We start from the raw sequence: 27,385 nt of genomic DNA on the forward strand, positions 1-27,385 counted from the left end.
TGACTCCCATTTTAATCTATAAAACTTGTGAAAAGTGGAGAGTCTTTGGCAAAATGCTTGTGGGACACTTCGGTGTAACATGATCATTTTCCCAAGGCAAAACCATTAAATATTCTTTGTTAAACTCAATAAAGCTCATTCTATTTGAAAAAGCCTTATCTCTGAGTTTTGCTTTCCATATAACGAGGTCATAGCAATAAAATGATCAACACCCCCCCCCCCCGCCGCACAGGTAGTTTTCTTACAGTAAGAAAAGGTAAGAACGTTTCCTACTCAGCTTCATTGTTGGTTAGTACATAAGGCCAATGAATGAAGTCTATTAGACTCCCATCCCTTTATACTTTTCCTGGAAAACTCTCCTCTCCTTCTCAGGGGTCAGGAAAAAAATCTACTGAAACGCTTAGGTGACTTCCTGATAAACTTCTCATTTGTATTTCTGAGATGTTTCCTAATTTTCTTTCCCTCTGCAGAGACAATGTTACTGGTGATGGATGAGGATTATAGAGAGAGAGTTGGCCCAGCACCCCGGGACCCTACAGACTTGATGGATTAGAGAACATTGCCTTGAGTCCTACTGGGACCCTCTTTGCCATCCGAGAAGGAAAACTCTACACCGGCCCAGTATCATCTTGTACATCTTGTTTTCCTTGACAGAAGAATTGGGTCGCAATGGGTGGGACATGTTTAAACTCATCTGTTGTGCAGTTACACATTCAGGAATAGGGGGGCCTTTCCTGTTCCAGCACAATAATGCCCCCCATGCATAGAGTCAGGTCTCTACAGAATGGAGATGACTTCTCAACCCAACTGAACCCCTGTGGGATGAACTGGAACCCCAACTATTAGCCTGATCCCCAACATCAGTGCCCAACCTCACTATTGCTCTTGTGGCTGAATGGAAGCAACTCCCAGCAACAACTCCCAGCAACGATGTTCCAACATCTAGTGGGAACCTTCCCAGAAGCACAGGGACAGTTATAGCAGCAAAGGGAGGGGCAACATCATATTAATGCCCTTGGGCTGGGAATAAGATGTTGGGGGGCAGATGGGTGGCCAATAGTGCACATATAGTTCAACTGCTACAGTAAAGTCCCCCATAGCCCAGGGGTATTTGTATCATCCTGATCCTGCCCATCTATAGAATAATCCCAGTCTGTATTAAACACGACAGCCAATAGGAGTGAAGAGGAAGTAAAACGACACATTGTCCTAATTCACAGAGACAGGAACGTGCCCCTTAGTGTCCCCCTCCCTCCCCAGACTTCCAGATACAATTCTGTATTACACTGAGCAAACCCCGCCCCCAGGAACCAACTGCAGCAGCATCAGCCAATCAGACGGTGAGGCCCAGGCTTTGTATTTGTTATTGTCGACGTGAGACGGATTCTTTCTTCCCATAATGAAAATCTGCCCATTGTGTGTTTCTCTATAGGGAATCCTGATATATTTAGATTTATATAGAGGGGGGGGGAGACACCAGTAGACTCTGGATAAAATCCTACAGCTTCACAGTCACTCTCATTAATTCACTCATATTGACTCACACTCACACTCACTCTGTGTCTGAGTGACCAATGGACCTGCTGTGAAAGTGAACGGTTCCCTGTGAGCACATTGTGTCTGTGTGAGGGGGACACACAAAGAGAATTGGGGGTTGTTGCAGTTACGGAGCAGCAGGTGGAGAAGGAACAGCCAGACATGAAGTCACTGGGCCCCCAGCAACATCCATTTGGGGCCATTTAGGAAACTCCATGTTTAGCAGAGGAGATTCAGTTGATAAATTATAACTTGAGGCTCTTCCCGAAGACTCAACCGACTGGGAAATCCCATTTGCTTTGAGTTTTCACTGGAAACAGCACAGACCAGTTCTATCCACTGGGACCTTCATGAACTGACGCCAGAGGAACCTCCATAGGGATGAGGCGCAAACTGGGAACCAGCCTGAATCCCCCCGTTCTATTCTGCTTTCTACTGGTCTCACTGGTGGGAACTGGTAAGTACTGGACTATTCCTCCTCCTCCTCCTCCCAGTCTGCAGCCCTGTCTTTATAAACTGACACTCAGCCCGGTGGCACTTTGGCTTTATCATTTGCTGCTTTTACATTTCAGAAACACTAGAAGTGAAAGTGAGCGACTCAGCAGTGAAAGTAGTGAAGGAACAAGATGTGTTTATCCCATGTACAATCAGTGGATACGGCAGCACAGAACTGGATCTACAGCTTCTCTCTGTCCATTGGAGCCGGGGATCTGACCCAGTTTATATCTATGACAGAGGCTCCCCCAACCCCATCAGGACTGGATCAGAATTAGACGTTCGTCTGATTAAAGGCAACGCTGGGCTGTACCTGCCGCAGGTACAAGTGACTGATGATGGACAATATACCTGCACTGTTACTTATAATAATGAGGGGGCAGAGGGGACATCTTCTCTGGAGGTGTCAGGTAAGTGGCCTTTACTCTCTCATAATAATATTATATTGAATTATCAATAATCATATAATGGCCCAGGGCTGCAATGTAAGTACAGAGACAGGGTGAGAGGAGGTGGAGATGAAAAACAATATTATTTTATGATTGAGCCATAAATGCTGATTTATTGATGGTGCAATGAAAAATAATGTGGGTGCAGCCGGTATGTGTGACTGTGAGGGAATAAGTCCGGGTGACACAGAAATACCTTGATCTGTGGAAGATAAAGTGGCAGAACATTGAGTGGCTCCTGGGCTGTAGACCCTGTGTTGGAGAACTCAAAGGTCTCCTTGTGTTAGTGCCTCTAACAGTCATTGTATCACTTTTCTTGGGTCATACTCACCATGGAGGTCAAACCAGTGAATGAGGCCCAATCAGGGAGAGGGTTAGTTGTCCTGGGTGCACAATATGGATATAGAGAGGGGACAACAAAGACTGTCCTATCCAAGGAAGGGGACACCAACTAACTTAAAGCCAATTGTCTAATTAATCATTTCAGTTGAAGTTGGTTATTTGAATGAAAGTAATGACTGTTAAATACAGTCCTGCACTGGCATTTATTATTAAAGGTCAACTTAATCATTGGATGATGTTGAAATGAACAATAGATATTGATATGTACAAAACTTGCCCAAGTGTGCACTCACTTTCCCACACTAAATATTAGGATTTGTGTTTTTCACTTGATTTTTTCCAAATGTTCCTTTTCTCCCTGTGCAGTTAAACCCAGTGCCAGGCTGGTGCCCCCTGATGTTATTATAGAGGAAGGAACAGAGAGGGGGGTTACATGTCACGCCAATAATTATTACCCAGAAATGATAAAGTTCCAGTGGATTAAACAACTCAGTCTCATTCAATATGATGTTCTGCACCAAGGAGTCTCCACCAATGAGCCGCTAGAGAATGAGGACGGAACCTTCAATGTAACCAGTCAGCTGATGTTAAAGCCTTCGCTGGGGCATGATGGGAAAAAGTATTCCTGTATCATATCCCACAGATCCCTGGAGAATGATCTTGTTCTTTATTTTACTCTGTCTGTAAAGGGTAAGTACTGGTGTAGAGTTTCATTTAAGTGGATGTGCTTGTTCTGTAGTCCGGCAGTATTAGGGCTGTATAATTAAAGTTATATTGCACAATAAAACCTTTCCCCACCTCTCCTGGATCAGTATTTCAGATGCAAAATAATTCTCCAAAGAGAATCCCAACTGGTCTTCCATGTCTTGTGTTCTGGAGCCGAGAGCTTCAATGGCCTGTTACTTTGCTGCCTTATAGGGATAGGTGGGAACCACTGGGCAAGTCTGTGTTGGGGCAAATTAGCTGGGATTTCCCTATGCTGCCTGTAATTCTTTGTTTTTCCTAATGAGAAAATATGACCTGAACCTGGTTATACATTTCCCATATCTGTTATATTTTTATGCCATTCCAGTGTCACATATAAAAATTGCTGGCGCTGTACTTGGAACCCTGGGGGTACTGATACTCGCCTCCTGTGTTTGGGGCTACATCATATTTGTGAAGAAAGGTAAGAACTGTACAACTGAAAAATATATTCTAATTCTCTGTTCTAAGCAACTCTCCACCCTACAGTTATTCCAATTCTCATATAAAGTATTGAGAGAAGATAAAGTGTAAGTTTATGTCAATAAGTTACTTCCTATGCACATTTCTTCCTGTTTCTTTTATTATTTCCTAATTACTTTTACTTAAAAGATCTTTTATGTTTGGACTCGTTCTATCAACCTACGCTACCCTGTCTGATAAAAGAGAACTTCGAGGCCGTTCATCTTATAATATTCCCCAATGTTTATCTTTTTATTATCCAATAGATTGAAAAGTCTCAGTAGCTCTTCCCTTGTGATTTTCCATATAATCCAAATATCATCTGTTTATCTAATCCGCTTGATCATATTGTTTTGAAACCTTTTGGATTTTACCAATGAACAATCGTCTCTTCCCAGTACCCCAAAAAAAAGATTGCCATAGGATGGTGCACATGAGGTCCCCATAGCTGTTCCTTGGGTTTGTAAGACAATGTCTTCTGTTCTGTTCACTTTCACTGATACTTTCTGTTTCTGTTCATTTACAAAACTTCATAATCCCCCAAAATATATAATTCTGAAGACTTTTCTTTTTCCAGTCTTTGCCTTTACCCAAAATATTGACCTTGGCAGCTTCGAAAATGGTGGAATGCCATTATTTTCCACCAGAGAGAAAAAACTTGACCAAAACATGAAAATATTTGATAGATTATTATATATCAAGATCTGAGGAACAATTTTATTTGATCCACCAATTCCTACACCTACTTCCAAACCTTCCAAAGTTGATGAAAAGATCTTGAAGCCTTTCAGACAATGGGCCAGATTCATGGATGAGATTCAAACTTTTCTCCAAATTCAGTTTGTTTTTCCCACAGACTTCGAGTTGTCACGTGATAAACAGTGAGATACGTTTTACTGAATTGAGTCTCAAATTGAATCACCTCCATGAGTTTTCATGTGATAAACATTTTCTTAACCCTAACTGAATTCACCCATTGATGGAAATGGGTTGAATTGTTACTATTTTAAAGGCGATTTGAGGGTGTTAATGTACAGCATGAGCAGATGACTGGGTCATTGGGTGACAATAATCATGAGACGTCCAATGGGTTTGTGTGTTGCAGAGCCCCCCAAGCTTTCCGAGATTACCGGAGCGGAATATCTGGTCCATATGGACAAGGCAACTCTCTCCTGCCAGATCTCTGGTTACCGGCCAAATCCCATCCACATTTGTATTTATTTGAGAAGAAAAGGGGGAGAACTGATGGAAATTTACTCCTGGAAATCTGATCCACAAACAGGTCCCTCTGCCCCACAGGACACAGAGGGACATAACACAACAGAAATGGAAGAGCTGCTGAGGAACGGGGATATGGATAAATTGCTCCCTGAACTGAGGCCACTGAAAATTCATTTGTTTCCTGATGTGAAATCAAGTCAAAAGCGAATTTCTATCTGTCAGTGCACAATCCATATAACTCCCAACATAGAGGAAGATGATGGAGCAGAACTGACTGTGAGGGTCACTCACTCTGCCCTGAGACTCCCCATCTCTGAGTCCTGTCGGCTGCAGGTGAGGAAAGGTAAGAACATTTCCTACTCAGTTCTATTATTATTTACATAAGACTTGGCCCAGTTTGGCTGGTCAGTAAGGTGTTTCATGAAGTGTGTTGGGTGCAGGAGATTCCCATCCATTTATACTTTTCCTGGAAAACTCTCATCTCATTCTCAGAGTTCAGGAAAACATCTACTGAATTGCTTAGGTGACTTACAGATGAACTTTTCATTTGTATTTCTGAGATATTTCCTAATTTCCTTTCCCTTTACAGAGACAATGTTACTGGTGATGGATGAGGATTATAGAGTGAGAGTTGGCCCAGCACCCCGGGACCCTACAGATAATTTTCATGAAAGGGCAATAACACTTGGGAGACTTGATGGATTAGAGAACATTGCCTTGAGTCCAACTGGGAAACTCTTTGCCATCCGAGAGGGAAAACTCTACAGCGGCCCAGTATCATCTTGTACAAACCAAATCTTGTTTTCCCTTGACAGAAGAATTGGGCGCAGTGGGTGGGACATGTTTAAATTCCTCTCATTTGATCCCAGGGGGCTTCTTTGTGCAGTTACACATTCAGGAACAGTTTACAGGGGCCCACCACCAAAAGATGAATGTAACCGATGGATTGGTGTCCAGGGTGCATTTGGAGGAGAGTGTAACTGCAGTGATGTTGACTCTGTTTTCTTTGACCCCCAAGGGACTTTATATGCAATAACAAGTGATGGTCAGATTAAGATGTGGGTCAAACCAGCAGAGACAGATAGTGATTGGTTGGATTTAGGAACTGCACTCAAAGAAAGAGACGGCAGAAATTCTCCCCATGTGATTTCTTTCTGCCCTGAGGGAAACCTCTGGTGGGTCAGTAAGGCTGAAGGCAAACTGTATAAAGGGCCACAGCCAACTCAACAGAATCCAGGATATTGGGGGGTCGCCATGTTCTTGGGTCAGGACTATAATCGGTACAAGCTGTTTGGGTTCGTGGATGCAACATTCATTCAGAGGATTCAGAACTTTGAGTTCCTCCCTGAACTGGGAAAAACGAATGTAGAAAAAAGTATAATAGTAAATGCCAAGGTCTATGATAATAGTGAAGGAAGCTCCACGTTGATGGACACGTTCAGGTGAGTTGCCTTCTCTAATTCTTATTATTCTCCAGGAAAAGCAATGGCCATATGACTGAGGAGCCAAAACGCTCAGACATTCTATCAAAGATAAAAATTTTTTTTTTTTTGCATAATGAAAGAAAATGTAATTGTTCCTTGACCAATTGACTGCTATCAATTTAGTTGTACCCAGAGCTTAGTAAATATAAGATATTAATCCATTCTTCTCATTCAGCTTCAAGGAAACCATCAAGGAAGTGAGTAGATTTATTCATGATCATAACATTGTGTTTGTGGAGGAGGCAGAAACCACCGTCATGGAGGCAATTCCTGTTATTGACTTGGGAAGAGATTCCAAGATTTCACTTGATAATAACGTCACTCACCGGTGGGATTTCACCAGCACCAATGAACGAAAGGTAATAGAATCAGTGAAAAAGGGGGAAACACCTGTGTATGTGTATATAGAATAACTGCTGATATGTTCATGTATCTGTTACATAATCTGTAAGTGGGTTCTCCGGAGATACTAGTAAAGAAGAATGCCAATACCTGTGCTTGCAGCAAACGGGGTGATCCCAAATTTATTCAATGGTGCTTCATGACACTTAACAAACGATTCTCCGGAGATACTTGCTGGTGGTCACTGGGTAGCAATTGTCAATTCCCATATCCACAAAATTCATGTTGCAAACTCCAAGACACTCAAGCAAGTTGAAATGATCCTTTATTACATTATACACTGACTGATTTTGGGTAACTCAGTGCCCCTTCCTGAAAGTCAAACACAACAATGAATTCATTTCTACATGAACCTCTTGAGATACCACAAAGCAACTCTACAGCAAGGTGAGCTCTGTACCATCATAGGGGCAAGAGTTTTTTTTAGGAGGGGACAGGCTCGCTTGAAATGGAATGTTTAGTGGTATAAGTTTAACAGTAACCAGGCTGAAGTGGTGCTGCTATTAGACTCTGGGGGGCAAAAATTGCTCTTCACTAGCTGGAAGTGTGATGGACAAGTCTTAGATTGGAAACCACCAGCAGAACAGGACCCACTCGAAATAAAGGTGTTTGTTTTTATGGTTCGGGATAAGGTTCCATGAAAGTAAACCTTGCCCCGATGCCCCATGAGCAGCAGCAATAAATGAAAATGAAAGTCTCAGAGACTGGAATGTTTACAGAATAAGGTTATTTTATGGAGGGATTGAACAAAATGACTGATAACCTGTGAATTATTAACATCCTGCACTTAAAATGATCAGAGTCTTCTTTCTTTTCATCTCAATGGAGCCCTTGTGTCTTCAGAGAAGAACTTGCCTCTCTTCATACCTAACATTGATATCCTCCTTTCCCATTCTTCTCTTTACACTCACTAGTTGCATGTCTTCCTTTCTCCATACTAAAGTCTAAAGCTGTATTCATTTCAGCAATGATCTGGGAACTGTAAGATGCGCCCAACTGATTATTCTCAATTGAGAACAACGCCAATGTTGGGTGGGTAATGGGCCTACAAGATCCACAATTTCTTTATTGACTAATATATTTGTCCTTCATGTTTTGTAGATCACATTATCCCTAGAGGAACATATTGTGATTGAAAGTGGGAAAACTATACGTATGGACGCATCAGTCCAGAAAGCCAAAATAAGTGTTCCCTACAAGGTCCAGCTACTCACGGTCCAAGGCCACACTATAACCATTGAAGGCAGCTGGGAAGGAACCACCTTCTATAATCTGAGTGCGACACCAGGAGAAATCCAGGGAAAAAAACAGACTTGAAGTTATCGATGGAAGACATTTACTAATTGTAGAACTTATTCCGAGTTACTTGCCTGGAGAAAGTCACAGTTTCAACGAGAGACACAAACTTGGATTCAGGTTGAAGCGGAAAAAGTTTCCCGAAACAGAAGGACTTTTGCCAGCAACTTGTGTCACTGTTAGTTGTGAAACCCAAGAGTATTTTTGACTTTGGTTGAGGCACCTGAGATGGTGACCCTAAGAGGAGGCTTTAGGCACATAAAGTATCTAAAATTGAGCCACAAATGATCAAAACTGATGCAAAAATGTTTCTTTTTCTCAGCTGTGGGCTTAGAGATGGACCTCTAGGCTGTGGCTGAGGAGTCTTAGATCTGTGGTGACTAAAATGCTCTCCCAGCTGGGGACAATACTTCATCTTTGAGGACAATGTACATTTTGTGGATTCGTACCGTTTTCTGTAGAAGGACTTTTTACAATTTTAAATTTGGTGTTTTTGTATTTATGTCTTTTTTTCTGTCCAGTGAAATATCTGAGATCAGATATGGAAAAATAAATGTTGCCAATTAAACTTATATTTGCCAAAACTGCAAGTCACTGAAAGGAAGGCCTGGTGGGTTAAAAGAGTTCATGTGGCAGGAAATCCATTTTACATGATTCAAAAATTTAAAAAAAATAGCAGAAAAGGAAATTGGAAATATTGTTCTTCTGTAAAAGGGAGAACAAGGAAATCTTTTTATTGAATTGTCAAATGTCAGATCTTTGGATTCTGGTGGATTTGGGTTGGCCAAGATTCTTTTTAATTTTCATGGGGTTTCTGCCCCGTGTAATTATACTTTCTAAAAATATTCTTCAATTGATCAGTTTAATTTGCTCCGAAAGGTAATGAATTTGAATGAATTATATAAATGATCATTGGATAAAACTCAAAACCAAAACCCAACATCAAGGAAAACTTGTTTAACTCCTGAATTCATTTTCATGGAGAATATTTCACCCTTCTGAAAAGTTTTTCTTTCTTTTCCGATACAGTTGGATCTGATTCCAGGAGAGATTCCACTTCCACATAATTAGATATTAAATCACGTTTTTTAGAGATTTTGAATAATTTCTTCCAATATCTGCCACATCTCACACATATATTGATATTGTACATCAATCAGGAACCCCACTGTCCCCTCTATACTCCTGCACCCCCAAACCTTGGGATAATGATCTGTATCTCACACATATATTGATATTGTACATCAGTCAGGAACCCCACTGTCCCTCTATACTCCTGCACCCCCAAACCTTGGGATAATGATCTGTATCTCACACATATATTGATATTGTACATCAGTCAGGAACCCCACTGTCCCTCTATACTCCTGCTCCCCCAAACCTTGGGATAATGATCTGTATCTCACACATATATTGATATTGTACATCAGTCAGGAACCCCACTGTCCCTCTATACTCCTGTACCCCCAAACCTGGGGATAATGATCTGTATCTCACACATATATTGATATTGTACATCAGTCAGGAACCCCACTGTCCCTCTATACTCCTGCACCCCCAAACCTTGGGATAATGATCTGTATCTCACACATATATTGATATTGTACATCAGTCAGGAACCCCACTGTCCCTCTATACTCCTGCACCCCCAAACCTTGGGATAATGATCTGTATCTCACACATATATTGATATTGTACATCAGTCAGGAACCCCACTGTCCCTCTATACTCCTGCACCCCCAAACCTTGGATAATGATCTGTATCTCACACATATATTGATATTGTACATCAGTCAGGATCCCCACTGTCCCTCTATACTCCTGCACCCCCAAACCTTGGGATAATGATCTGTATCTCACACATATATTGATATTGTACATCAGTCAGGAGCCCACTGTCCCTCTATACTCCTGCACCCCCAAACCTTGGGATAATGATCTGTATCTCACACATATATTGATATTGTACATCAGTCAGGAACCCCACTGTCCCTCTATACTCCTGTACCCCCAAACCTTGTATATAATGATCTGTATCTCACACATATATTGCTATTGTACATCAGTCAGGAACCCCACTGTCCCTCTATACTCCTGCACCCCCAAACCTTGGGATAATGATCTGTATCTCACACATATATTGATATTGTACATCAGTCAGGAACCCCACTGTCCCTCTATACTCCTGCACCCCAAACCTTGGGATAATGATCTGTATCTCACACATATATTGATATTGTACATCAGTCAGGAACCCCACTGTCCCCTCTTTACTCCTGCACCCCCAAACCTTGGGATAATGATCTGTATCTCACACATATATTGATATTGTACATCAGTCAGGAACTCCACTGTCCCTCTATACTCCTGCACCCCCAAACCTTGGGATAATGATCTGTATCTCACACATATAGTGATATTGTACATCAGTCAGGAACCCCACTGTCCCTCTATACTCCTGCACCCCAAACCTTGGGATAATGATCTGTATCTCACACATATATATTGATATTGTACATCAGTCAGGAACCCCACTGTCCCTCTATACTCCTGCACCCCCAAACCTTGGGATAATGATCTGTATCTCACACATATATTGATATTGTACATCAGTCAGGAACCCCACTGTCCCTCTATACTCCTGCACCCCCAAACCTTGGGATAATGATCTGTATCTCACACATATATTGATATTGTACATCAGTCAGGAACCCCACTGTCCCTCTATACTCCTGCACCCCCAAACCTTGGGATAATGATCGGTATCTCACACATATATTGATATTGTACATCAGTCAGGAACCCCACTGTCCCTCTATACTCCTGCACCCCCAAACCTTGGGATAATGATCAGTATCTCACACAACATTCTCAATAATTTTTTCAGTTATATTTTTTATTGCTTTTGTTATTTACATTTTTTTTTAAAAAGGCAAAAAATAGATGTAATTTTGGCAAAGACGTGATGCTGATACTGGCAGTTTAGTGTTAGTTAAAAATAGACATTTCTAAATATAATTATAGATTTTTTTGTCAGAATATAGAAAATAAAAAACAATAAATCTTTGTTTCCAATTAAACCTGAAGTCACATGACTTATTAGTGGCGCGGTACAAAGAGGGGGTTAGTTGAGTCACAAACCACAGCAATCCTTGGGATTTACAAAAACAATCAATTCGTTATTAGAAATGTACAATTCTGATAGGAAAGCGAGTGTAAAACACGGGATATCGGCGACACACAGTGATTTCACGTATAAATATATTTCTTTTATAGATTTCCCCCATGAATAGCAGGTGATTTTTGTTCTTGGTCAGCGTGAGGGGTCAGTGCTGGCGGTTTTGTCCACGGCAATTCCACACGTGGTTATTAAAGGAATATACAAAAAACTGTATTTATTACATTCAGGGAAATACACTGCTATAAAATACAAAATGAATAAAAAGAAATTCCCTCAAATTTGACTCATTACAAAACGCAACAAGGGGCAGATTTGGTGCAGAAACGGAAGCTTTAACCCATTAGTGTTGGAAATGTTTAGTTGCTCTTTAACTTATGCAGTTGGGGTCTCTACCTTAGGGGCCATGTGACTGTACACAAAATAATGAGGCGCCAATTACATCTGCACCCAATGTTGAATTATTATTTTTCTCCGGAAAATATCGTTAATCGGGTCTCTGCCCTTTGGGAAATATCCAGTAAGTGGGCTGTACCATAATGTAAGTTACTGTCCCTTTAATTCCCATACACTGAACCACCGAGCCCCTCCCCCTTCCAAACACTGGTCAGTCTGTGTCTGGGGGAGGAGTCAATGCAAATAATAGAGGGATAAGGCACGGCCCCACCCAAGGCTCATAGTACCAGTTACATTGGGAGCATTGGGTTTATCAGCCAATTCCCAGAACCCCAATGACTTTCTGGAACTCCCTGCACTTGGGGCCCCCATAATCTTGTATGGTTTATTATCCCCTACACTTGGGCACCGCCCACTCCAGCCCAATACGTCACCCATTCTGAGACCACTCCCTCCTGAGCCCATTTATTCCTTTCCTCAATCCGTTCTGTTTAGTCGGGAAAATAAACTTTATTTTACATGAATTTGCCCTTATTTTCCTGTTACCCCTGTGTGTACTGCCAAAGCCCCCCCAGGTGACCCCCAGCAGAATGTGATAAGGATCCTGGGCCACTTGCATAAATATATATACACACACACCCCCAGGCCTTCCCATGGATCCACCCGATTGGCTGGACTTACTGGCCCCAAAAAGCCAATTGCTGGGAATGTGACCCGGAATATCAAGGAGAGTCTGAATGAAAGTCCAGAGGAAGGGAAAGCGTCTCTGATTCCAACATCTCTGTATTTATCTCCATCGGACGTTGGGAAAGGTGATTCCCCGGGAATATTCCGGCAGGTCAGTGATCAGTCACGGCATGAGCTGTTACAGGGAAGAACCAATAAGATTAGGGAGAGTCTCGGCCGCCATGTTGGTCAGACAGCGAGTGCCGCTATAACTAGGGATGCACCAAATCCACTATTTGGGATTCAGCGAATCCCCGAATTCTTCGTAAAAGATTCTGACAAATACTGAACCGACTCCTAATTTGCAGGGAATGGGAAAGGAAAAAGTGGAGAAACACTTTTTTACTTGTTTTGTGATGTAAAGTCACGTGATTTCCCTTCCCGCCCCTAATTTGCATATGCAAATTAGGATTCTGATTTAATTCGACTGAATCCTGCTGAAAAAAGGCAGAATCCTGAACCAAACCCTGCATTCGGTGCATCCCCAACCATAACCCCATTCTGCCCCCGGGGGTAGTTACAGTCGCACGGCCCCACTCACCTGCTACCTGTTTGCTACGCCGGGAGGCTTCCGAGGCCAACGCATAGGAAATAGTGATCATCCGCTCCTGCTCCTCTTTCTGTGAGTCCAAATCCGTCAGTCTCGGCTCCTCCGGAAACACGGAGTTCTGTAGATTGTGCATGCTGTGGGGAAAGCAAACCATAATTATATTATACTGCCCCCAGCACTAACACTTCTTCTATATTATACTGCCCCCAGCACTAACACTTATTCTATATTATACTCCCCTCAGCACAAACACTTATTCTATATTATACTGCCCCCAGCATTAACACTTCTTCTATATTATACTGCCCCCAGCATTAACACTTCTTCTATATTATACTGCCACCAGCACTAACACTTATTCTATATTATACTACCCCCAGCACTAACACTTATTCTATATTATACTGCCCCCAGCATTAACACTTATTCTATATTACACTGCCACCAGAACTAACATTTATTCTATATTATACTGCCACCAGCACTAACACTTATTCTATATTATACTGCCCCCAGCACTAACACTTATTTACGGCACCAAAGCAGAACCTGGAGTGTTGTGGGCAGGAATAGAATAGCTCACTTGCATGTTCTGGGGGAGATGGGCACAGAACAGAGAGGTCAGGGCTTTTATACTCCAAATTCTATGGTTTCCAATGACTTGTCGCTTGGCCTGAGCATCACATGGAAGGGATACGGGGTAAGTGGGATCAATAAGTGTCTCTATATCTATATACCATGTGACTCATCTGCATTCTCCCTCTAATTAACTAGATGCCAATTAGCAGGGGCAGGTGTATGGGCTGTGCAGGACTCACACAGGCGGGGGACAAGGATGACTCTCAGAAAATCAGGTACCACTGACCTTGACCGGGCCAAGATGTTCTTTATCTTCTCCACTTTGCGCCGTCGGGCCTCTAACTCATCCAGGCTCAGGGGTTCGTCCGGCTCCATCTCAATGTATCGCTCAGGGATGGCGACCTTATCCGGCATGGAGAGCTACGGCAGAGCAGAGGGGACAATTTAATCACTTGGAGCTGCCATAATGATGTGGGCACAATGATGCCATAATGATGTTTATTCAGTGTAAGCAGCAATGACTTTCCTCCAGATCACCACTAGATGGCACTAAGTCCATATTCCAGGGCAGACACTGAGAGCTTCATATTTACTTTGGTGCCCCCTCCCTCCCTCTGAGCTGATAAATAAAGTGGGAAACTGTATTGGGGGCCGGTGAGGAATATTTTTCCTTTAAACTACTCCCTCAATCCCAACTCCATATTACGGAAACAAAGTGCCCAATTCCTGACTCCCACCTCTTTGCTGATGTCCAAATTATAGTCCTCCGGTTCCAGATCCAACTCGGTCACATGTACGACCTTAGCCATCAGCCAATCCTGTTCCCCCGGCCCCCGGGCCGCTCTCTCCAGCAACTGCAGGTCAAAGTCCTGCTCCCGTTTCCACTGAGAACAGAAACAAGAGGGGGAGTTAAGCACGGGGTCATGCCTCAAATACAGGGGGCACTAACACTCACACTTACTATAAATATATATATCTAAATATATACAGATATACACACTGTATGGCTCCATCATTCAACAGACTAGTACTGACCCATATCACAATATAGGGACCACTTACATATACACTCACTGCCTGCAAGTATCAGTCCATATAAACAATATAGGGACCACTTATACATATACTCACTCCCTGTCAGTACCAGTCCATATACACAGTATAGAAGCCACTCACACATACACATACAGTACCAGGAGTCTATACAGAACCCAGACATCACATAAGAAAGCTTGGTTACCAGTTTCCGGTGCCTTTCTTTACAGTTCCCGGTGCAACCAATCACAAAGAGCAATGTGATACTCACCAACCAATCAAATGATTCATTGCAAGACTACTGGGCAACCAGTCCATACTCATTCTAGCCAGGCCGCTAGGGGGGCCGATAGATCTCTATAGAGCAGCGTCGGAGAATAAAGGAGAAGCGTGAGATAAAGGCGACACATTTTTATTGGTCGGACAGACATCAGAACTCTCCTTGTTAAACATTATTCCCAAAAGGCTCTAATTAGAAACTAACGACCGGGCGGAGTTAACATTTGCATAAAGGGAAACATGAGATCGGTTCTGCAGAGCTAACGATGCCGGGGGGAGAGTCCGTTATTGCTCTTGTTTGTTATATTTACAGGAAGTCTCGGGGGGTTAAAGCCGATCCCCAGGTGACCCCCCCAAAAGGATTTTCCCATTCCACAGTGAGGGCGGAGCTTGTGAATACATTGGGGGTATGGTGAAATGAAAGATGGGGAGACAGAAATTCTGTGTTCCTTCTGCTCTTCTTTCGTGGCCCATGTTGGGTTTGGAGGGCTGAGGAACATCTACACATTCTGGTACCAAAATTCTTTTGTCTCAGTTCGACCCCCCCACATTAATTGCAGACCCGTGTCATTAAGTGCTATGTCTCTGTACCATTCCCTGTTACACAATCAACTGATTAATCAATAGATCAGAACACAATCACTAATAAGGAAGAATTCAATGATAAGAACAATATGATCAGCAGCATCATAGAGGTGTCGCATAGGGTCCCACTGGAACCCCTTGTAATTACTGGCTGCCCTATGGCTGCTTTGTTACCCCAAAAACTGCAGCTACGCACCCAGTCTGGGGCTCTAATACCAATCACTTGTGTGGGGCCCCTGATCACCCCAAAGTGACTGTGTAACTGCAGCTCATTGGCCCCTACATAGGAGCTGTACTTATAATATTTCAGGGCGAGCGTGAGATTTCCGGGGGGTCCCCAATGTAAGAAGCAGACGGATGGAGAATGAGAGTTACAGGAAGGGAATTACATGGGCGAGTACGTTGTATGCTATTCATGTATTGAATGCAAAGCAAGAGACAAGCCTGGCGAGAATGAGTATGGCGGTTAGCGGAGATTACACACAGATGCATTCTGGGAAGGTTAAAGGAAGGCAGCGGGTACAATGGAAAGTCTTTTGGGGAGCGGAGCGATGAAGTTTGGGGGGTCACTGGCACAGAGTTGGAATGATAAAATGATAAGCCGCATGGTACCAATGGAAGGATTGACTGTATGAGTACAAGGCTCTGCTCGGCATAAGGTAGTGTGGCCCCAGGGCCAGCTCATGTGTGTGTGTGTGTGTGGGCGGGTCCTCTGCCAGCCTGGGAGGAGCTCCATGTTCCCACCTGTTTAACCTGTTGTGCTCAAGCCTTTAGATTTCATTTGAATTCCCTAGAAACGTGCAAAAACTGCTATTGGTGAGGTTGTGCTTGTTACAGAGTCCAGAAGCAGGGGGGTGCTTGTGGGAAACCCCAAATTAATGGCGCCTCAGTAAAAAATATCCACCTATTCTGTATAAAAAAGCCGCTGCAAGCATCATTGCATTGATTTAGTCTCTGATCTAGCACCAGAAATACCCCCCCCCCCGGGTAATACAGACGTCCCCAGGCCGAGCACATTCATATATTACTGTCAGTAATGAACATCGTCTTAAAGGGATGCGTTGGGGTAATTCATGTGTAGTCGTCTCTTGAGGAGCTAGAGTGCAAGCTTCTCGCAAATGTTACTCAATCTATTACACCCTAGCAGCTCTGTAAAGCCTATCCACCAAGCTGAGCGGGCTCACTTTCACTTGAGATTAAACTTCATCCACAAGGAATGCGACCAATGAATGCAGAAGAACACTCAGCTTGGTGGGCAGAGCGCTGGTACAGATAAAGGTAAGTACTTACCTACACTTGAGGGTGCAGAGAGTAGAGTACAAGTGAATTGCCCCCCCACAGACGTAGCTATTAGTTACAATGATCAGCGAGTTACAATACACGGTGCAAGTAAGGTGCTTGACTATCCAAACGCTAAAGGCTAAAGGTTCATCGTTCTCCCATGATGCTTAGCTAACATACTGAGCTGATGTCAGCAGGAATGGGCTGCGAGTAGGAGTTACTGGCCACCGGCTGTTTGTCCCCTTGGCTCAGAGTCCTCTTGCGCTCGCGGACCAGGGCCTTCTGATGACGCTTCATTCGCTCCAGTTGCTCCTCCGCACTCATTTTGCCTCTTTGGTTGTCCCCAGAGTAAAGCCGCTCAAAGGCACTTTTTGGTCTTTCCTGTAACAGAGGAGATGCTGGGAGTTATGCTGGGAGTTGTGCTGGGGTGAGGGGGCCCCTTCAGAAGGGGTTGATTAGCCAATAATTACGCTAACTGGTTAATTGGATCTGGCTAAGATTATTTGTAGAAATAGCCTATGACTAGGTAAGCATGAAACACGTTAGGCTCCCTGTGGGGAGTCATTTATATTTTAAAATGATTCAATAAAAATTTTATTTTTAATCTTATAAGCATGCATATGCAATTGTATATGTTATACCTCTGTTTGGTCACTAGAGGACCCCAGCATGCTAATTTTTTTGGTTTACATAGATCTATGTCCGAGTAACCTAGCTACAGAGTAAGATTATTTGTGTTGTGTTGTGAGTAACCCAAAATGTTCCTACCTTAGCAATGTCGGAATTAACCCCTCTCCGCAGTGTGACGTACGAGGTGACAGAAGAAGACTGCGGCAGCCGGGAGGTGGATCCAGATAGACCTTTGGGGCAAGTGATAATTTAAAGGGATACTGTCATGGGAAAAAACCCATCAGTTAATAGTGCTGCTCCAGCAGAATTCTGCACTGAAATCCATTTCTCAAAAGAGCAAACAGATTTTTTTATATTCAATTTTGAAATCTGACATGGGGCTAGACATATTGTCAGTTTTCCAGCTGCCCCAGTCATGTGACTTGTGCTCTGATAAACTTCAGTCACTCTTTACTGCTGTACTGCAAGTTTTAGTGATATCACCCCCTCCCTTTTCCCCCCCAGCAGCCAAACAAAAGAACAGTGGGAAGGTAACCAGATAGCAGCTCCCTAACACAAGATAACAGCTGCCTGGTAGATCTAAGAACAACACTCAATAGTAAAATCCAGGTCCCACTGAGACACATTCAGTTACATTGAGTAGGAGAAACAACAGGCTGCCAGAAAGCAGTTCCATCCTAAAGTGCTGGCTCTTTCTGAAATCACATGACCAGGCAAAATGAGCTGAGATGCACCTACACACCAATATTACAACTAAATACACTTGTTGGTTCAGGAATGACATTGTATATTGTACAGTGAATTATTTGCAGTGTAATTTAGAAATAAAAACTACACCATAAAAATCATGACAGAATCCCTTTCATTTGTGACATCACAAGAACACGACTGCATTATCCTTGGGAAAGGAATTGCTTCTGTGACTAATACTGACCACACACCTTGTTATTTGGCCTTTCAGCCCAACTGTGACCATTATGGGGCCCACTCTGTGCCTACAATACCCCGTATACAGAACCACCACTACTACTACACTGTAGTTAAAGAAGTAACTGACCTCTGGATGGCAACGTCTGGTAGCCGGCATCAGAAGCCAAGAACCCCGGGGCTGGGGGGTTGGACTCGTTGCCCATTGCTGCAAGTTCTGGTTCACTCACATACATGCGCAGGTCGACCTGCAGTTCAACACAACATTAAATGAGCAGAACAGGCCAGAGCCGCGTAACTGTAACTTTGGGTGAAATTAAAAGAGGAGTTTTACCCTATAATCTCCATTCACCCCCTGCTCTCTGTCACGTTTCCTCTCATCCGACTGTCGTTTCAAGCCCCGAACTGACGTGTGTCTGATCACCGACGAGTCTCTGGGGGGAGGGGGGAGCGCTGGAGGGGGAGGGGCTGTGGGTGAAGGTTCGGGCCCCTCTGGGCTGTACACGTCCGGAAGTGGGGGACGTGGTGGGGCATCTTCATCCTGGGGAGAAACATGGGAATTATTTATTTATTGAGTCATTTGGATTTTTTGTTGTACATTGTCCTGCACATCAGAAGCTAAAGAACAGCGGATAAAGAAATAACAGCAGCCAGTCATGGGAGGAGAAGTAATTGCACTGCCCACTGGTGGAAAGATAAATACTAACACAGCCCACTGGTGAGAGGAGATGTATTAACACAGCCCACTGTTGGAAGGAAAAGTAATTGCACAGCCCACTGGTGGGAGGTGTAGTAGTAGCACAGTCCACTGGTGAAAGGCATAGTAGTAGCACAGCCCACTGGTTAGAGGCATAGTAGTTGCACAGTCCACTGGTGGAAGAAGTAGTAGTTGCACAGCCCACTGGTGGAAGGTAAAGTAGTAGCACAGCCCACTGGTGGGAGGCATAGTAGTAGCACAGTCCACTGGTGAAAGGCATAGTAGCAGCACAGCCCACTGGTTAGAGGCATAGTAGTTGCACAGTCCACTGGTGGAAGAAGTAGTAGTTGCACAGCCCACTGGTGGAAGGTAAAGTAGTAGAACAGCCCACTGTTGGGAAGCATAGTAGTAGCACGGCCCACTGGTGGAAGGAGTAGTAGCAGTACAGTGTTGGCTAGAAAAGGTACTTACAAGCTTTGATTTTCCTCCTGTGGGTGAATGTAGGATGGAGTTGGAGAGGAGCTGAGGTTGGGAGTGGGAGCGTGTCTGTGAGTAGGGCTGAGCACATAATCTCACATCCAGCGTGGGCTTCACGAGGGTCACAGAGGGGTTCTGGGGGGACACAGATTTGCTGCGCACTGACGTAAATGCTGTAGTCCCAGAAGGCACGAATGGCGGCGTAACGGAAGGCACAGTTTTCCTTTCTACAATAAAAGGAGACCAATGGATTAGCTGCAATAAAACAGAAGACTCACATGTGAGGTATAAATATTAGGGGCAAATCCCAAGTACCCCAGATGTCTAAACAACACACACAGGGTTACGGGGTTCCCTAACATGGAAGTCTTACTCACACAATGTGGATCTGAATTCCAAGTCACCAGCACAATATACAGAATTCTCGTGAGCCAATAGCATGTCTGGGACCTCATTGTGCTGTGGGTGATACTCACTACTCATAACACTGACCTGGATTCTTAAAAGATTCTACAAGAACCTTATAGGTGAGTTTATTGGTGCTGAGTCCGGCTGTAACATCTTCAATTCTCCACAAATCCTTTTGCATCTGGGCCTTTTCCTGTGGAACAAACAGAAACAAATGTATGTTATAGAATGGCTAATTCTAAGCAACTTTTCAATTGGTCTTCATTATTTTTTTATATAGTTTTTAAATTATTTGTCTTTTTTTCTTGTGACTTGTTCCAGCATGCAAATGGGGGTCACTGACCCCATCTAAAAAACAAAAGCTCCACATTTATTGCTATTGCTACTTTTTATTACTCATATTTCTATTCAAATCCTCTCCTGTTCATTTTCCAGTCTCTTCTTCAAACCAGGGCATGGTTGCTAGGATAATTTGCACCCTGGCAACCAAATAGCTGAAACTGCAAACTGGAGAGCTGCTGAATAAAAAGCTTAATAAGTCTAAAACCACCAATAATAAAAAAAATGAAAACCAATTGCAAATTGTCTCAGAATATCCCTCTCTACATCCTACTAACATTTAATTTAAAGGTGAACAACCCTTTTAATATAAGTAACCAATCACATTTCCCTATCAGACATCATAAAATACAAGGCCTTGACAGGAGGAGGAGTCACATGTAAGTGGGCTATCGCTTGGGTTAATTTGCACACAGGGGTTTAAAGGGCAAGTAAACCTTGCTAAGAGTCAGCTGACCTGAGAAGAAAGAGATTTGTTCATTTGTTCCTGTAGCATTTGTCGTAAGCAGATCACATCGTTTTCCAGCCTCATGTACTCGTTCCAAGCGTTCTCCATATCCTGCAAGAATCGGGGGGGGGGGGGAATTATTAAAATGTAATTAAATTAACGTACACTGCACTTACTGAGTATTATAGAATGACTTGCAACAAGTCGCACATGAGCTGACCCTCATAAGAATGTGACAAGGGCCCAATGCATAGAAAGAATCCAAACGTAATGTTCTGGCTGTCAGTAGGACATATCCCAAACATTAAGTTTCCCTTAGCAACAGAAAGTCATAATTACGGTAGAAACTTTGGACATTTCGGCTCGAATCTGCACCAAATCCTCCTGTAGGAGCCTCTGCTGGTAGGAAATTTTCTCCGTGTGCCGCGGCTGCTCCTTGTACTGATCCATTTGCCTGTGCAGAACCTCCAGCACCGTTTCCAGTTTATCCTGCGACAAGAGACAAGGGGTTACGCATGTTCCATTCCGGCTGCACCCCGACCTCCTGGGATCCACTGGCCCCTCTCTCACCTTATTATCCTTCAGGGCTCGGATCTTGTCTTCCAGCTCCTGCAGGATCCGGTCCTGTTCACACAGAATGCTCAGTTTCACCTGCAGGGAAGAACAGAAGAAAAAGGGAAGTTATTTACATTTAAACTTCCCCTTTAAAGAGGTTGTTTGCCTTTAAATTAACTGTTAGTATGCTGCAGAGAGGGATATTCTGAGACAATTTGCAATTGGTTTTCGTTTTTTATTATTTGTGGCTTTTGACTCATTTAGCTTTTTATTCAGCAGCTCTCCAGTTTGCAATTTCAGCAGCTATCTGGTTGCTAGGGTCTGGTTTACCTTAGCAACCAGGCAGGGGTTTCAATGACAGAGAGGAATATGCATAGAAAGAGGAGTAATACAAAGTAGAAATAACAATACATGTGTAGCCTTACAGAGCATTTGTTTTTTAGATGTAATGTTTACAGGATTTAAAGGGGATGTAAAGCCACAAATACTCCCAGCAGCGAGTCCATAGAGTGACCAGATAGACTAATGAAAGAAATAGGGGTACAAGCCAGAGAGGCTCCATATCCCATAGACCCCCTGACAGTCCAACGAGAGAGCTGCTCTCTATTCTATGGAGGAGTCACAGTACAAGATACACAGAGATGAATCTGATATGGAAACGCTGAGATACACAGACTTGGCCCTTCGCTGACAGTCGGTGATTTATTGGCCTTTTTGTCGTACCTTTTATATATATATATATATATATATAATAAATGGGTTCCTGGCAGCGGCTCTATCTGATTGGCCGTCTCAGCACGGGTCTGATAACAGATACAAATCTCCCATCTCTTAAATCCCTTACAATGGAAATCCAGACACTGATACAGAGACAATGTACCGTTTAAAGGGGAAATATGCTTCTTTGAACTTACATCGACATCACTTTCAGCGATCCTGACGGGTTTCAGAGAGCGATCTTTCAGCGATTCTCTCCCGGCAACCTAAAGAGCAATAAGAGGGAATGTTTTTATTCCGGGGGCAGAAAGGATCCTGGGAAATGTAGGAAACGAGGAACGCCAAGCGCATGCAAGCACCACATTGGCTGCAAATAAAGAAGGCGCATACAATAATAAGCTTTGGAACTTGCCCCTCCCCAATAAGGGGGAGAATTAAAGGGATTTGTATTAAAGGGGTGGTTCTTCTTTACGTTATCTTTAAATATGTTATAGAATGGTCCGTTCTAAGCAACTTTCCATTTGGTCTTTATTTTTATTTTTTTTCATTTGTCTTTCCAGCTTTCAAGTGGGGGTCAATGATCCCATCTAAAAACAATACAAGGATTTATTTCTATTGCTACTTTTTATTACTTATCTTTTTTATTTACTCCCTCTCCTATTCATATTCCAGTCTCTTATTCAAATCAGTGCATGGTTGCTAGGGGAATTTGGACCCTAGCAACAAGATGGCTGAAACTGCAAACTGAAGAGCTGCTGAATAAAAAGCTAAATAAGTCAAAAACCACAAATAATAAAAAATGAAAACCAATTACAAATTTTCTCAGAATATCCCTCTCTACATCGTACTAACAGTTAATTTAAAGGTGAACAAACCCTTTAATGAAACAGTTGCATTTTGTAGGAAAGGTCAATTTTGGGGGACAAGACCAAAAACAGAGAATTAAAAAGACACTGTTAACCCACAGTTGACCTTAAAACAAATAAAAGATCCAGTTCTGAAAGCAGAACTCCCACCTGTATAGTGGGGTCAGCCTTTGGAAGCCACTGCACCCCATAATGTACGGGACCCACATTAAAGGGGCTTTTCACCTTTTAGTATGATGTAGAGAGGGATATTCTGAGTTATTATTTGTGGGTTTTGACATATTTAGCTTTTTAATCAGCAGCTCTTCAGTTTGTAATTTCAGCTATCTGGTTGCTAGGGTCCAAATTCCCCTAGCAACCATACATTGATATGAATAAGAGACTGGAATATGAACAGGAGAGGCCTGAATAGAAAGATGATTAATAAAATGTAGCTATAACAATACATTTGTAGCCTTACAGGGAAAGCTGCAAAGAAGACAGCATAAACTATAGAAAAATAAATAATGAAGACCAACTGAAAAGTTGCTTAGCATTGACCATTTTATACCATACTAAAAGTTAAACCCTTTACCACATTGCAGTGTGGGTGACAGTTTCCCTTTAAAGCAAATATAAGAGAAATGTAACGAAATGTAACATCTGGCGGCAACTGAAACACAACAGACTACAATGAATTCCTGCCCACAGAGCTCACGATCTAATGACGTACCTCGAGGGGGGGGGTGCTACGCAAGCAAACACAAAGGCAGCCAAAAAAATAAAAACCTTTACGATTGGGAACGGCGGATTTAAAAATTAAAAAAAAAAACCTAGAGAGAAGCGAATCACTGACACGAGAGCAGCCATGACGCTAGCGATGTCGCGCCGTAGAACGGGGCACATTGTAGCAACTGAGCGGCTTACGTTGATGCTGGTTCGATACCCCGGGGTGGAATTCTTTAACAGACTGTGAACCAGGTTGACCAGAGGTTCGTTATATTTTATCTGTTCCAAATTAAAGGGGAAGTGTTAATGAGGCCCCGTGCCCCTTAGTGTTTCACTATAGCCCCGCGGGGCAGATACAGTCAGGCTGCGACCTCCATCTTTGTTGTGTCTGTGTGTGTGTGTGTGTATATATATATATATATATATATATATATATATATATATATATATATATATATATATATATATATATATATATACATATACAATATATGGAATGCAGAGGCATTAAGCTCATTACATTGATCCCACGGGGGCAGTTGAACAGGACACGGAGCAGTTACAGGAGGATTCACGAGACCAACGTGTCCAGCCATTAGACTGTACAATAATGGCCCGAGATTACCCACTGGGAGGCATTTATGAGACGTTAGTGACAGTCCATTTATGTTGGTGCAGAACCCGACATCTCTGGGTCACTAAGAGGTGCTCATGTGATTTATCATCCAACCAATGGGGGAACTCAGTCCGACCCTGTCTCTCTGATCCTCTTTCTGTGCTGGGCATTTAACCATTTCTATGTAAATAAGGAGGGGGGGCAGGACAGAAGCACCATGGAAAGTGGGAAAAAATTAGGATTCAAGGAATGTTGCTTCCCAGACCCTAATGGAAAGTAACGGCCGGGAGTGTGGGGCTCTGTCAGCAAAACTCCCTGTAAGTGAGAGAAAAATCTGCAACTTCATCTCCCCTCTCAGCAGTAATTATTGTCTAATGTGGTGCCCGGGCATCAGCAAAAATGGACCACAAACTGGTGATTCAGTAATAGAAACCTGCAAACCTGGAGAGTGTCAGCTTCATTGGCCGTCCCCACAATGTCATCACCTAAGCAATGATTTAATTACAATGTTACAATCCAACACGTTCCTGCTGAATTGTGCTTAGTACAGGGAATACCTATGCTGCCATAGTTTTATGGGATCTCTCTGTACAGACTATGAGCAAACTTAGGGACTGTTCCTGCTGAATTGTGCTTAGTATAGAGGAATACCTATGTACCATAGTTTTATGGGATCTCTCTGTACAGACTATGAGCAAACTTAGGGGACTGTTCCTGCTGAATTGTGCTTAGTATAGAGGAATACCTATGCTGCCATAGTTTTATGGGATCTCTCTGTACAGACTATGAGCAAACTTAGGGGACTGTTCCTGCTGAATTGTGCTTAGTACAGGGAATACCTATGCTGCCATAGTTTTATGGGATCTCTCTGTACAGACTATGAGCAAACTTAGGGACTGTTCCTGCTGAATTGTGCTTAGTACAGGGAATACCTATGCTGCCATAGTTTTATGGGATCTCTCTGTACAGACTATGAGCAAACTTAGGGACTGTTCCTGCTGAATTGTGCTTAGTACAGGGGAATACCTATGCTGCCATAGTTTTATGGGATCTCTCTGTACAGACTATGAGCAAACTTAGGGGACTGTTCCTGCTGAATTGTGCTTAGTACAGGGGAATACCTATGCTACAATAGTTTTATGGGATCTCTCTGTACAGACTATGAGCAAACTTAGGGGACTGTTCCTGCTGAATTGTGCTTAGTACAGGGGAATACCTATGCTGCCATAGTTTTATGGGATCTCTCTGTACAGACTATGAACAAACTTAGGGGCTGTTCCTGCTGAATTGTGCTTAGTACAGGGAATACCTATGCTGCCATAGTTTTATGGGATCTCTCTGTACAGACTATGAGCAAACTTAGGGACTGTTCCTGCTGAATTGTGCTTAGTACAGGGAATACCTATGTGCCATAGTTTTATGGGATCTCTCTGTACAGACTATGAGCAAACTTAGGGACTGTTCCTGCTGAATTGTGCTTAGTACAGGGAATACCTATGCGGCCATAGTTTTATGGGATCTCTCTGTACAGACTATGAGCAAACTTAGGGACTGTTCCTGCTGAATTGTGCTTAGTACAGGGAATACCTATGTACCATAGTTTTATGGGATCTCTCTGTACAGACTATGAGCAAACTTAGGGGCTGTTCCTGCTGAAAAGTTTGTTTGTCAGCCATAAGAAAACAGCAGCTGCGACAGAGAAGAGAATCTATTGTGTGTTTGTTGCAGGATACAGAATAAAAGACGTCTGTAACCCAATGACTAAAAGCAAAGCTGATCAGTAACAGGAGCAGGAATGAGGTACAAGGGCCGTTACCTTTAGATCTAAATACTCCAGGTCCTTCTTCAGCTGCTGGTAGGTGTCATCTGCCTGTGGGAAACAGAGAATGTGTTATACAATCTTTCCTAGGGTTCACAAAATGACCCGTGAATACAAACATACGTTTAAAAGTGACAGTTTTTGGTACTAGAGAAGCATGCACCGGTGGTTGTGACTCCCCATGCACAGTGATCCCTATCAGAACTGAGCAGCTGATAATGGATGGTGGGTTCATAACTGCCCTGGGAATGTTATTATTGACCCAGTAACAGTAAGTGCAGCAGAGTTGAAGCTGGGCAGGGACAGCGCTGTGGTATATGCAGTGCTATATAAAGGATATATAAAGTATAATAATGGTAATATCAGTGGTATTCGTCAGCTGCATGTACAGAATGGGTGCCCCAGTCTCCAATACAAGGATCACATGCGAATCCTACAACCCCCCGCACATGTTTACAAAGGATCTTGGCTCTGGCAACTGATACAGTTGTGTTGGGTTATTAATAAACAGAATAAACAGCCCCAGTGCCAGGGAGAAGAACGGCTCATTGATCCCAGGCAAATTAATTATTTAGCGCTATTAATGAGATCGCTCCCGCAGGCCTGGGCGTGAGAGAGACCAGCGCTGAGACGTGAGCCAATCATTGATCCGGGCCCCTGGATTTATTGTCTATCAGTTCTCTGGCCTCAGACTGTGCTGACCAATCATTTTCTTCCTCACTGACGGGCCAGGGAGAAAGTTTTGCATTTGCTTTGGGCAGTGCAGCTCTTGTGTTTATTATTATGGGCTGGAGACAGAGCAGAGTTGGCCCTGTACAAATGCAAGGAAAGGGCCCCAAACTGGGGATCATTACAGGGGCTCTTTAACCATAAAGCATAAAACTGTGGCATTTAGTAGGTGGCAAGTGAGTGCAACACACGGCAAAAGTGTTCCCCCCAAACAAGCAGAGAACAAGCAGGAGAGGATGAAGAAGTGATGACTCCCAGTGTAGTGCATGGAAAACCAATGGTGAACACTAGGTGGCAGCACAAAGACGCCAGTCAGTGGGTGAGTTTCTCATGCGCCTGTTTATTTGGCAATTGTGTAATTTCACACCCTGACCAATTCTGATCAAGTCCTCAGGGTGCTGCTAATCAG

At 43.1% G+C, this 27,385-nt stretch overlaps 2 protein-coding genes across 8 annotated transcripts in view; one reads left to right on the top strand and one right to left on the bottom strand.

The window, feature by feature from the left end:
* LOC108713440 overlaps nucleotides 1-9,003 on the top strand; it is a 31,026-nt gene extending 22,023 nt beyond the window's left edge. The window contains exons 12-19 of the mRNA XM_041589587.1: nucleotides 1,892-1,993; nucleotides 2,109-2,441; nucleotides 3,189-3,512; nucleotides 3,895-3,990; nucleotides 5,134-5,592; nucleotides 5,839-6,691; nucleotides 6,909-7,092; nucleotides 8,237-9,003. Of these exons, the coding sequence (XP_041445521.1) occupies nucleotides 1,892-1,993; nucleotides 2,109-2,441; nucleotides 3,189-3,512; nucleotides 3,895-3,990; nucleotides 5,134-5,592; nucleotides 5,839-6,691; nucleotides 6,909-7,092; nucleotides 8,237-8,452 (2,567 nt within the window). The 3' untranslated portion in view covers nucleotides 8,453-9,003. The remainder of the gene's footprint in view (nucleotides 1-1,891; nucleotides 1,994-2,108; nucleotides 2,442-3,188; nucleotides 3,513-3,894; nucleotides 3,991-5,133; nucleotides 5,593-5,838; nucleotides 6,692-6,908; nucleotides 7,093-8,236) is intronic.
* Nucleotides 9,004-11,306: 2,303 nt separating this feature from the next.
* The window catches only part of plekha7.L (pleckstrin homology domain containing A7 L homeolog), a 91,202-nt gene continuing 75,123 nt past the window's right edge, over nucleotides 11,307-27,385 (bottom strand). For 5 of the 7 annotated variants that reach the window (XM_041589658.1, XM_041589657.1, XM_041589662.1 and 2 more), the window contains 16 exons: nucleotides 26,245-26,298; nucleotides 24,011-24,091; nucleotides 22,436-22,504; nucleotides 21,537-21,617; nucleotides 21,306-21,455; nucleotides 20,976-21,077; nucleotides 20,264-20,372; nucleotides 19,766-19,998; nucleotides 18,932-19,138; nucleotides 18,728-18,845; nucleotides 17,809-17,900; nucleotides 17,221-17,421; nucleotides 14,598-14,744; nucleotides 14,147-14,280; nucleotides 13,273-13,415; nucleotides 11,307-12,867 (listed from right to left, as the gene is read on the bottom strand). In XM_041589658.1, the coding sequence (XP_041445592.1) occupies nucleotides 12,845-12,867; nucleotides 13,273-13,415; nucleotides 14,147-14,280; nucleotides 14,598-14,744; nucleotides 17,221-17,421; nucleotides 17,809-17,900; nucleotides 18,728-18,845; nucleotides 18,932-19,138; nucleotides 19,766-19,998; nucleotides 20,264-20,372; nucleotides 20,976-21,077; nucleotides 21,306-21,455; nucleotides 21,537-21,617; nucleotides 22,436-22,504; nucleotides 24,011-24,091; nucleotides 26,245-26,298 (1,944 nt within the window). In that variant the 3' untranslated portion in view covers nucleotides 11,307-12,844. The remainder of the gene's footprint in view (nucleotides 12,868-13,272; nucleotides 13,416-14,146; nucleotides 14,281-14,597; nucleotides 14,745-17,220; nucleotides 17,422-17,808; nucleotides 17,901-18,727; nucleotides 18,846-18,931; nucleotides 19,139-19,765; nucleotides 19,999-20,263; nucleotides 20,373-20,975; nucleotides 21,078-21,305; nucleotides 21,456-21,536; nucleotides 21,618-22,435; nucleotides 22,505-24,010; nucleotides 24,092-26,244; nucleotides 26,299-27,385) is intronic. The other 2 variants (XM_018257218.2, XM_018257216.2) reach the window with 1 other exon arrangement.

The sequence above is a fragment of the Xenopus laevis genome, chromosome 4L (genome assembly GCF_017654675.1).
Source record: "Xenopus laevis strain J_2021 chromosome 4L, Xenopus_laevis_v10.1, whole genome shotgun sequence".
NCBI lineage: Eukaryota > Metazoa > Chordata > Amphibia > Anura > Pipidae > Xenopus > Xenopus laevis.